General features: G+C 41.9%; 1 protein-coding gene across 5 annotated transcripts in view; it reads right to left on the bottom strand.

Moving 5' to 3' along the window:
* NDRG3 (NDRG family member 3) overlaps nucleotides 1–12,599 on the bottom strand; it is a 56,991-nt gene that overhangs the window by 23,482 nt on the left and 20,910 nt on the right. For 3 of the 5 annotated variants that reach the window (XM_081917161.1, XM_081917160.1, XM_081917163.1), the window contains exon 2: nucleotides 9,465–9,565. In XM_081917161.1, the coding sequence (XP_081773287.1) occupies nucleotides 9,465–9,521 (57 nt within the window). In that variant the 5' untranslated portion in view covers nucleotides 9,522–9,565. Of the gene's footprint in view, nucleotides 1–6,863; nucleotides 6,900–9,464; nucleotides 9,566–12,599 lie in introns of all 5 variants that reach the window. The other 2 variants (XM_081917159.1, XM_081917162.1) reach the window with 1 other exon arrangement.

The following is a 12,599-nucleotide window of genomic DNA, read 5'->3' as shown; positions in this document are numbered from 1 at the left end:
TAGAATATGTCTCTCCTAGGGTTTCCTGCTGTTACAAGCAAACTACTACAGATGTTAACAGAAGGAAAGGAAGCAAAGGCATGGACAAGGTGTCCTTCAATTTCTGAAAATAGCAGCCAGTAGATCTCGTGAAACAATAAATGCATGAAGTCCAAAGCAATTTGGAGTAAGCGGCCCCCACCCGCCCCGTTCCCCTGCAGCTTCATCTGTGCCTCTGAAATAATGGCTGTCACTGTTATCATCAAACACCCATGGCAACTACTCTGAAACATTGTTGGTGATGTTTCATAATGTAATCAATTAATATAGATAGGTTATATATACATTACACTGCTGGGGTTTTAACAGATTCTCTTTTTGCCTGCTGGGGTCACGAATTCCTCATGCAAAATCAATACCTGGCAAGGCAGGAGCATTGGACAGGAATATTTTAGTGTGGTCATAACTATCTCCATCCTTTCTCCCTCAATTCCCATGCATAACTACAATCTCCTGAAACAATGCTCTATGGGCTGTATCAAGCCCCCAAAGTTTTTTGTGGCTTCCACAAGATTTACCCATAATGTTTAATTTTATTTAAATCTTTCAATTGAGTTGAGTTGGATCTCCTACTGTGATGTTATGATGCCAAAACATTTTGGGAAGGCCGGGCCCACCAAATTTGTCAATTTAGAATTTAACTTTTAAAAAAAATTGATCTGCTTTTTTTTTTACTCAAATGTTTTGCACCTCCAGGGATCTAGACAAAAGTTTTTTAAAGCTTTTTTTTTACTCAATTTAATACTGAATATTTCTTTTTCTTTTAAAGGGAGAGCCTTTGTGAAGGCAGCCTTGGGTACTGCACTTATCACTGCATATCCTTTTACACCTTGACTACACTATCTTTGACTTGCAGCCCCCATAGGGCTGACCATGTAACAATACAGCCCTTGGACCAAAAACAAGTTAGCTACCCTAAAGGGTTAGAAAAAGAATGTTCCAAATTAAAAGAACTACCAGTAGCATTATTTGCACCACATAAGAAGTGAACTAATCTCTACGGTTTCTGTGATGCCTCGAGAGCTCACAGAGTTATTATGAGCAGCTTTTAGAGGAGCAGTTTGGTGCGCTCACTCATGAGGCAGTCACTCAACAAGACTGATGCACTTAGAGACACAGGCTTGGGGACTCTTCCAGCTGTCCAACCTCCCCCACTGTCTGACTGACACCCACCCTGTTGATAAGGAACCCCTCCACCCCATGAATAGGGACTGAGAGGCAGCCAGTAGGACTGACTCCCCTTCCCCCTCTCTTAAAGGAAACAGGAGTGGACTGGTGTGCCAGTAATTTTCTGCAATTTCCTCTTCCTCTGACTCTTCTTTCAGTAACTGCCCTGAACCAGTTGTGATCATGGGCCTCATGACAAGCACAAAGCATTTCACATTTTCAGGAGTAATCATCATGTTTTTAGACAGTAGCCATGGAAGGAACTCCTTGGCTGAAATTCCTCCACACCAGTGTGAAATCTCTCAGAACCTTGCTTGTCCCAACCTTGTTCTGTGGACAGTGTCAGAATATAAACATTTATTGCTCATCTTTATTCACTCATTCATTGCTCAGGGCTTCCTAGGTCCCTCATAATAAGGTTTGTTCCAAGTGTTAGCGATTGGGTCAGATTAAACATATGACTGGCAGCAACTGCAAAACAGAAACAGAGGCAGACTAAATGTAACACGGAACTCTTAAAGACAGGCACAATAATACAGATGCACCCATGACTTTACTAGCAGCGGAGGTCACAGACACCATCTGCTCACCCACAGACAACCCTTGCAGATCATTTAATCTATCATCTGCTCAAGAAGTAGGACAAGCTCCTACATTCTCATATTTCAATTGTGCAAAGGGATAGAAATATATTTAAAAGTTTATATAGTCTGAGCAGGGTTTGGCTAATTGAAAACAAGCCTTGACCACAAAAAGAAGAAGAGTTTTAAACCCCGCTCTTTCCAGTGGCAAGTTCAGGGGGTAAGAAGCAAAGTGACTGCAGGCAGATTGCAGCTGCTGGGAAAGATGAGCAAGGTATCCTCACATTTTTTGAGAAGTCTAAAATAGAGCTGTTATATGTCCAGAATTTCCCAGACCTAGCCGGGATTCATCAGTTAAAAATGGCATATGGGTGGAATTTTCGCAAATCAGTTAAAATGTCCAGGAAAACCATATCCAGGCAGCCCATACAGGAAGCTAAACAATAGTTTAAAAACTTCAAAAAAAGCTCAACAACATTTGTGTCTAGATTTGCACTTTTTGAAATATGGCAACCCTACATGAAATGTATTAGAAAGGGGGCAGAACCCCAATGAGGACTGAGCATGCTTAGTTGCCATGGGTTATAGAATGACACTGGAAACAAAAAATGGAACTGCTAGGTGGAAGCAAAGAGAATACCCAGATTGGAGGGAATGGTTGGGTAGAAACCTGAGCAGAATAACTCCTTTTAGGAAGTAGGATACACTGGGACATTTTGTTGTAGGCTCCAGTCACAACATGATATCTTGTTTGATATAAGAATGGGAATTAGGTTGCACAAACCTGGAGATATCAAATTGTCATTTAATAGCAAAGCTACTCCATACGATACAAATATGAGTCCATAGGGTCTTGACTTCATTCATAAAGAGCAGATTTAGGGGGAAACACAAAACGGAGGCTATTTTCTTCTGTCCAATCAGGACAGAACACACCCCAGCAATTATTCAGTGCTGTTTCTAGTAAAGGAGTAAGAACCAGGGTATACACATCATTATTTCTCATGAGACTAGGCGGGCCAGGAGAAACAGGTCTCAACCAGGCCCTTCACAAGATATGAGCTGCTATTGTGGTTCTGCTTCCTCCCTATTCTACCCTCAGAGAATCAAGAGAAAGTGAAATAGTCAGCCAAAACTCTTTTTGGTGCTCTTTCCTACCTGGAGAACCTTGACTGCATCCACAAAGTGGCTTTCGAACTTATCTACTCACCCACAAGCAATTGCCACTTGCCCCCAGATTATGGTTACTTGAACTACCATATTTTTCGCCCTATAGGACACACTTTCCCCCCTCCAAAAATGAAGAGGAAATGTGTGTGCGTCCTATGGGGCGAATGCAGACTTTTGCTGAAGCCTGGAGAGCGAGAGGGATTGCACACCGACCCCTCTCGCTCTCCAGGCTTCAGGAAGCTATCCGCAAGCCTGCGGAGCCCAGTGGGAACTCCCGCAAGCTCCGCAGGCTTGCGGATAGTTGCCTGCAGCCCGAAGCCCAGGGAGCGCGGCACTGCGCACCCTGGGCTTAGGGCAGCTATCAGATAGCAGCAAGCTCCTGGAGCGATGGCGAGGTTGAGCGCAACCTCACCATTGTTCCCGGACCTATTCTGGGGGTTGGGGTCGGGGGAAGCTCGAGCATCCCCCGCCCCCAGACCCATAAGCAAGCTCCGGGGGAAAAAAAATTTCTTTTCTTTATCCCCCCCCCCCAAAAGTGCGCCCTATGGGCCAGTGTGCCCTATAGGGCGAAAAATACGGTATAATCTGTAAGCGAAGTCTAAGATGCAAATTATTTAATAGCTGCCCAAGGAAAACAAAATTGAGCAGCTATTACACCAGTAACAAAGGACTTTAGATCAGTCAAGTGTTTGTAGCAACCTGAAGTATTTTTTCCAGGTTGAGTCCAATAACCTCTTGGTGAATAGATCAACAAAATCTCAATGGCTTTGTCTGACTGTAATCTATGCAGTTGGAGTTCAACACCCATCAGCTTCAGCCAGCAAAGCCAATAATAGGAGTCAGAGCCTAGCAACATGTGGGGGACATCACAGTGGCAACCCCAGTTTCTGATAGTTTCTATCTATCATCTATCTATCTATCTATCTTTCTATCTATCTATCTGGCATTCTATCCCAAACATAGAACTCAGATTCAAGGTTGCCATGTTGTCTCATAACCAGCCAACAACTAGACCCAGAACTGCTTAGCCTTTCACACAATTGCTGCCTCATGTGCCTTCAGAATGTTCCCTGGGACTGTGACCTATTTTCAAGGTTAACCCACTAAATAAAGGAAGCTCCAAGGCACTTCCTGCAGGTCTTAACCTAGTAGAGGCTTCAAAGCATACATGTTCAACGGATGCACATTAACACCTGTCTTGTGGAGTCGGTCAAATATAAGGAAGCAATATCCATTAAAGTTTTGACAGATGCTGCTGCCTGAGGTGCTGATGCTACAGAACTAAATTCTTTCCAAAATTCTTGATGTGACTATTATCTATGAGAAAGAGCATTAGCCATGCAGATTCAGTATTTGACAGCTGAAGGAGTTAAGATGCAGTTTAAAGTCCTTGCTTGCTCAGCTGCCCACTTCCTTTCCCCCTCAAATTTCCTTTGAAGCTAAATGTGAGCATGTCCCCTTCCTTTTCCATTATCTAATTGCAGAGACCCTCTGCATCTATGCCTAAGCTTCTGGTGTGCCCACATGATTTCTAAAAATGGTGCCACCCTAATTAACCCTGGTATGAGAGACCATTTGCACTGTCTTTGACTCAAAGGGACATCACCTAGGTTAAAATAGTGGAAGGCCACTTGAACCTAATAAAGGATATGTGCATTTGTTTTTCCAGTGAGGTACATTATACCTTACTGTGTAGTTCTTTGGCTTATCAAGAGCACCTTAGCCTGAAGCAGCTGAAGGCTATGGGAAATTTTAAGATTCAATCTTGCCCACGCAACCCTTCTTAAATATGTTGTAATTCATGCACAGTGTTTAACTTGTGTAAATAAAAGACTAAAGCAGGCAGTCCTCAGAAGTTGTCATTTGTATCATACAAGGCAAAGAAGATTTATCAACACACAAAGGCTGTACATAGCTCAATTTTAGGAGCAGCTAAAATTAATAAAGTGGCAGTAAGGAACATCCTGTTCAGCGGTTGCTATGGACACAAGTTCACTGTTCATCCACTCTAAAAGATTAAGAAAAAGAAGTGGCAAGCATCACCTGGTTTATGCTCAATTCGTGTCACACTCACCAGTTTTGTTTTACATTAATTATAGTGCAATTGCCCTGGGTAATTTTCATAAGATCTCAAATGTGCATTTTCTCTATTTCTGTGCCTGCTTGTGTTGAGTTATGCTGGGATGGCTGAGCGGTTTTGTGTTGAGTGTGTGTGTGTGTGTGTGTGTGTGTGTGTGAATGCTTGAGAGATTCTCTTAAATCCATTTCAAACTGAAGTTTCTGGCCTTAAATTCACCTTTGCACAACATTGAACACCAAACTGGTCCAACAAATGAGGTAAGTCAAGGGTGCTTCAAGTCAAACCCAAAGGGCATAAAAGGATGTTCAATTTCACCGGTGTGTGATCTTTGCGCCCTGAAGCTGAGATTCTGGTTCCCTTTTAATTCAAAGTTATTCTAAGCATATGTCAGGTGTTAACAATTCCTAGCCATGCCTCGTACAGATGCCACATCAAGATTGTTGGTTAAAATTCACATCACACTCTGCTCATGTTTGGCAAGACATCTGTGAAGACAAGCTCTTAAGCCGGAAGTAGAGTGACATTCCTACCTTCAGTGCAGATGTGGCTAAGACCCAAAACAGGGCAGAAACATTTTTAAAATATAAATTGCTACCCAAATGTGTTAAAAATAAAAATAAACTTTAATCTATGATAGTGAATAGCTGACATTGATAACCAGAAATCTGGAGGATGCCCTAAAACATGAATGGACACTAGTAGAAAGATATCACCTTTTTCAGATACATTTCAATGTTTACCATGTGCATACAGGAATATTACTGGCCAGCTCCCCTTATCTATGCAGATCAGCCAAAAGACTAATTTCAGGTGACAAAATTGTATGTTATACATTCATTGATCACTAAAGAAGATTCCTTGGGGATTCAAATGCATTTGGTCTTTAGAACTAATCTAATGCTGGATGTTAAGGCATTGTCCTGTACAGTGGTACCTTGGTTTACAAACTTAATCTGTTCCGGAAGTCCGTTCTTAAACCAAAGCATTCTTAAACCAAGGCGTGCTTTCCCATAGCAGTGGGGGACTCGATTTACAAATGGAACACACTCAACAAGAAGCGAAACATGTTCTGCTTCCAAGGCAAAAACTCACAAATCAAAACACCTACTTCCGGGTTTGCAGCGTTCTTCATCCAAGTTGTTCATAAACTAAGCTGCTCTTAAACCAAGGTACCACTGTATTGTTACGGTCATTAATATGTTTAATTTATATTCATACTTTTTGTAGAGTTGAAGTCAAATTTTACTTTTCGTACAAATTTTAGTAGCAATTTATATTGCATTTTTGGTCCTACCCAATTTTGTTCCTAATTCCATCTTTTGAGGTTGGCTTGGCATTTCCGTTTTTCTGTATCTTGCTCATGTGGCTAAGACAAGATAGGACAACAGGCCAAGCCACAGAATGTAATAAACTGGCTACTTCATATAATAATTTTTTAAACACTGAAAACACCACTTTATGATTTGAGGATTACAAGCCCTTCCTACTTCATTAATTTCTGAGATGTAGAGCTTCAAAACAGATTTGCATCTTACAAAAATTACACACACAATTTAACTCTATGGTGCTTCAAAAGTCCATGGTGATCAACTCCAAAATCTGGCCCTTAAGATCTGGAAGCAGACAAGTCCTGTTCAACACATACTGCCGAACACACTGTTAAATGTACAGAAAAAACAGCAAAAGGTATATGGGAGCCAAAACTCTTAGGTTTCTCAAGTCCTTTTTTATTTTTAATTCGGGCAACTATCTGATCAACAGAGATCCATTGTCGTTCTTGAAGGAAAGCCTGACAATGCATGCCCGTTCTGGTTTCAGGTACTTACCTGACAGTCAAAGTCCTGGAAGTTTCGAGCTGAATTCTGTCAAAATAAGAATAAGAGCCAATGAATAGCCCAGATTCCAGAACAGCCTCATAAACTTTGCTTTGCAGCTGAGTTTTCTGAAAACTCTGCTCCGTCATATCACTTTGCAGCAAACTATTGTCAGAACTGAAGCTTCTTTTACTTCATTAGTATGAATAAATGCAAAGGACGAGGTCATTACAATTAGCTTTCCTCCATCCCCAACAGCTGATGCCAGAAACAAAATTATTGTACGAACCACCAAGGATAGAAGAGAGGCAAGTGCCACAATTCCACATGAGTCGGTACACATTTATCAGTCCCAGAAATAATCATTTTCAAACACTTTCAAGCATAGACAAACCTGCTCATTTTTCAAAGGCACTGTGAAAATACCATTCAAAATTATTTCCATTCCAACATTTAGTCAATATATATTAGGAACTGGTGGCGCTGCTGCTCAGTTCATGCAAAAGGTTAGAACACATGTTTTGCATACAAAGGGTTCCAGATTCAATCCCTGGCATCTTCATGAAGGGCTAGGAAATAATTAACTGAAAACCTGGGTGTTTTCTACCACTAACTGAAGAAAATGCTGAGCTAGATGGACCAATCAGTGGTCTGATTTGGTAGTTTCTATACAGTCATACCTCAGGTTGTGAACGTGATCTGTGCAGGAGGCGCGTTCGCAACCTGCAGTGCCGCTGCACACGCATGTGACACGATTAGGCGCTTCTGCGCATGCGCGTGACACCATTTTGTGCTTCTGCGCATGCGTGAGAACCGAAACCCGGAAGTAACCCATTCTGGTACTTCCAGGTTCGGTGTGGTCCATAACCCGAAAATGCGCAACCTGCAGCGTTCGTAACCCGAGGTATGACTGTATTCCTATATTTCGTAATTTTTGCTCTATAAGACTCACTTTTTCCCTCCTAAAAAGTAAGGGAAAATGTGTGTGCGTCTTATGGAGCGAATGCAGGCTGCACAGCTATCACAGAAGCCAGAACAGCAAGAGGGACTGCTGCTTTCACTGCGCAACTATTCCTCTTGCTGTTCTGGCTTCTGAGATTCAGATTTGTATTCTTGTTTTCCTCCTCCAAAAACTAGGTGCGCCTTGTGGTCTGGTGTGTCTTATAGAGCGAAAAAATACAATAACTTCTTAAACATGCATGGTCATTTAGACAAAACACTCAACCTCTGGCTACTATGTAATTTATCACTGGATCTGGCCATGGCTTTTTGTCTATATTGATATAAAACTACTAGTTCCACTCCCTTTAAAAAGAGGAAAGACTTTTTGTAGCGTGTGGGCTTGGTAAAACGAATATTTGTTACCGCCATTCATTTCTTTAAAAAACCCAAGAGTGGTTTACAACAGTTATATATAAAACCATACAATAAAAGCCACATACTAAGTTAAAACCAGAAACCAGCTATTATGGAAATATGTATTCTTAATTGCCCACATAAGCCTGATGGAATAAAGTTTTTTAGCAGGCATCTAAAAGTTGATGAATATGTTAAAATAGTAAGTGGACGAGACAGACACAGTAGCGAGAGGAAAAACCGGATGACCCACAAATGTTCAAGGCACACCACAAGCTAAAAAGAGAAGACCAGTGTAAGACTGGATTTTGCAGAAATAGCTGGAAAACATTGGCTCATCACTGTAAATCACCATAGAAAAGTTAGTGATCACACTATTCACCCACACACTTGCACACCCTTGGAAAGTGCTAAGAACCGAACCAAAGTAAGAACCAAAGTTAAAACTGAAATGAGAAAGATATCCTATGCATTCTTTGTGAAAGGTACCTCAAATTATGTACTAAAGAAAGGCTGAAATCATCAATTAATGGGCTGGATCCTGAGAAGAGTGAATGCAACTCCACTCATGCAACGGGCTTTCCTGTGCCCTCCCTGCACCAAGCCCCCCCCCCCGGCCACTCCTGAGGATCCAGGCATGGATAAATCAAGAATCCTGAAGGTCTGCCTTTTGCAAGAAGTGCCCTTCCACTTACTCTTGCATAATGCATTCTTCTTATGCTACTTGTAGGGAAGGACAAGAAACAATGCAGGGCACTGAAGTCCTTTGCCCTTCCCAACCAGTAACCCCACCCCACCCCACCCCGGCTTTGGAGATTTCATCAGAAGTATATGGTATTATCTTTACAGCTCATTCTTTACGTATTCCGTGCTATTATGGATTGATGCATTAGACTCTAGCCCAACAAACTTATTTATTTTAAAGTGTCATAGGACTCTTCATCATCAATGTTCAAAGAGATAATAGAAGCTACAACAGAAGGAAGAGTACCCATCCCAGGGAGTTTGCAATCTATAATTTGCAACACGGCAGGCAAAAGACAACAGAGATAATATTTAAGGGGGGGGGGTTGTGTTCAGTTATACTGAAGTGATGGACTTTACAAAAAAAATACGTAGAACTTCTCAGAACGTTAAGTTCTGTTTCTTAAGCCCAAACAGTACAGAATTCTAAATTACACACAACCCTTATGTACCGCTCACAGATAACATAAAATGACTAGTGCTTTGCTAATGCTCAAACACAGCAAGAATTACCTTATCATTCAGGAGGGGCTTGATCTCCGTCAATTGGACATCTTGCAATTCTTCCATGTTTACCGAGAACACCAACGTTAGCTTTCAAACAGCAAAACACTCTAAGAGAGAGCAAGAGAAAAGACCAGCGTTAAGATTGCAAACACTGAAAAAGATGCCAGGACCCCACAGAATGAATTGAAAGCATGGACTAGGTACTTGAACACAGCCACGGAATAGGTTCGTGCCTCCTGAACAGAACGGCACCTGCTCCCTTCACAATGCAGCACTAAAGAAGGCATTATTTATGCCTGACTGAATCATAAACAAATGACCTCTCCTGCAAGGCATCCCTGTTAAAATATCGGTAGACCAGAGGTCTAATCTGACAAACTTCCTCCTTCAGAAGAAGTGCAACCCGATTTCATGAACATGTGAACCCTCCACCCAAAGAACCCACAACTTCCCAGGATCATTGGTCCTCATCCAGTCCACCACTGCATCCAGAAACTGGTCCAAAGCTCTCATGACCTCTCCTGATTCAGATGTTATGGAGAAGTAGAGCTGTGTATCATAAGCATACTGGAGACACCTTGCTCTAAAACTCCTAATAATCACACCCAATGGCTTCATACATGTATTAAACAGAACTGGGGAGAGAACAGCACCATGCAAAACCCCATAGCACAAATGCCAGGGGAGGGAGGTGAGAAACACAAACCCAGTGCTACTCGCTGGGTACAACCTTAAAGATACAAACAGAACCACTGTAATATAGTGCCTCCATCACCCATCTCACTAATTTGGTCCAGGAGGATATCATGGTTGATGGGTTTCAAAGGCCGCTAAGCAATCAAGCAGAAGTAATAAGGTTGTACTCATCCCGTCCCTCTCATGATAAAGGTCACCTATGAGGGCACCCAATTCAGTTCCAAAATCAGGTCTGAACCCAGACGGTACTTGATCCAGATACAGTGGTACCTCGGGTTACAGACGCTTCAGGTTACATACGGTTCAGGTTACAGACTCCACTAACCCAGAAATAGTACCTCGGGTTAAGAACTTTGCTTCAGGATGAGAACAGAAATTGTGCTCCGGCGGCGCAGCAGCAGAAGGAGGCCACATTAGCTAAAGTGGTACCTCAGGTTAAGAACAGTTTCAGTTTAAGAACGGACCTCTGGAATGAATTAACTACTTAACCTGAGGTACCACTGTAATCAGTCTCTTCCAGGAATATCTGCAGTTGCTCTACAACCACCCTCTCTATCACCTTTGTCAATAAAGGGATGTTAGTAACTGGTCTAGGGTGGGCTTTCTGAGGCGTGGATCCACCGCTGCCTCTTTAAGCACAAAATGTTTAAATATGTCTATAGTTTTGAATAAGTAAAATAAGGCTACTGTTTCCTTGCCACCACTAGCTTGGTGTTAATCTCTTCAAAATGTGTGTTGGCACTGTTGAAAACCTGCTATTTCTTTAACAGGTTTTTTCCCTTGCTACTGTCTCCTCCTTTGGTGAAATGATTCACTAATGAAAATGGTGAGAGGCTTGTAATGGTAGCCTTGCAAGCATCTCAATCTGCAAGTTTAAGAACACTGTTTAAAATTAAACTCTTTTCAATTTTATCTGCAAATAGCTAATTTAACACTAGCAAACAATGTAACCTGCTGATGCATTAGACAGGTCCCTGGGAAGGGGAGTAAAAATCTGTGTGTGTGTGTGTGAGAAATTAAGGAAGGTTTGAAGACAAGGAGGTCTTTGGTGGGGCCGTGCAGGAGAACAGAGGAGAGTAGGAAGGGAAAGAGGAGTATTGACTTGCAATCCCAGTAGTGAGCAAGAAGAAGGGAGGAGGCAGGGAAAGGACAAAGGTTTAGGAAAAAGCCATTACAGTACAATAACTATATTTAAAGGGACAGGATCCAGTGATTAAAAGTGTACCTAAACTAGCAGAGTACAGGTCCCATCAAATAGTGTCTGAATTGAAGACACACCCTGAAACTGAGTTTTAGTTGCAGGTAAATGTAGCACTAAAAATAAACTGCTGATAAATAAGTGGTACAATCTAGTGCAAACTTGATGCACCGTTAAAAAACCAGCGGCTTCTTTACTGTTTGGATTATAAAATATCCAGGTGTCAATTAAACGGGCAGTTCTCAAATAAGCACCTCTGACATTCATCACCTTTTAGTTGATAGTGTTTGAGGGCAATTTGCCTTCTAAACAGTCAGTAGAGAAGTTAAGATTAAATTCCACATTAGGCAGGTGTAGCCACACGGACAGTCTCTCTGCTTTGACCAGAAATTATCACCGGAGTCCATAAGAACTTGTGAATTCTCCCAGAAAGGAATTAACAAAACCCTTCCCATTTCCTTAATGTGTACGCTGCTACTGATAATTAGATTCATGTCTCTAACACACTTTTTTCCAGAGTTGATACTATTACAAGTCTAACACCTGGAATGATTCAATATAACTCGTTATACATATGGTGCTGTGGAAAAACAGTGTCCAGGGGGAATTCAAGCCTTGTTCTCTACAACTGGTAAATATAGTCGGCTGACGTTTCCAAGGCAACTGTGTGTGCTCTCTGTGGATATGGATGAGAAGAGTGGCGTAAGGCTGGCCAAAAAGCTCTCCTGCATAAACCTTGCTAGCCCTTATTTTGGGACTGGTATTTACCGGTAGGTTCTTAAGCCTCCGATGCCCAAAGCACAAAAACTTAATAGAGGATGGTGAAGCCTCCAGATGGGTGCTCTTGAGGCTCCCAGCCTCTGTGTGTTTGTGTACACAAATATGCAAAAACTGGGTCTTGGCCCAGGTGAAATAAAGTCTAGTTTCGCCCCCACTAACTCTAGAACAGCATCCTCCTAGAACAAATTGTGCCTGGAGGCAGTAAACAGAGCAAGGAGACAAAAGGGGGCTCTGCTGCCATCTCTAGATCAAAATTGGAATTGCTTTTTGTCACTCAACTCATTTTGGACTAAGGAGAGTCTACATAAAAACAGACATGCCAGCTCTGTTAACCCCAAATGTGTAGGCAGTGGGGGACTTAAAAGAAAGGTGATGGAAACTCCCAAAGAGCCTAAACTTAGACTTTGAAATAACCACAGAAAAATGATTCCAAAGTTCTGCAGAATGACAAACTGAATGGTGCTGGG

This window comes from Podarcis melisellensis (assembly GCF_964234715.1).
Source record: "Podarcis melisellensis genome assembly, chromosome: 6".
NCBI classification, from domain to species: domain Eukaryota; kingdom Metazoa; phylum Chordata; class Lepidosauria; order Squamata; family Lacertidae; genus Podarcis; species Podarcis melisellensis.
The sequence above is the reverse complement of the archived record's forward strand: the minus strand, read 5'-3'. Positions and strand labels throughout refer to the sequence as shown.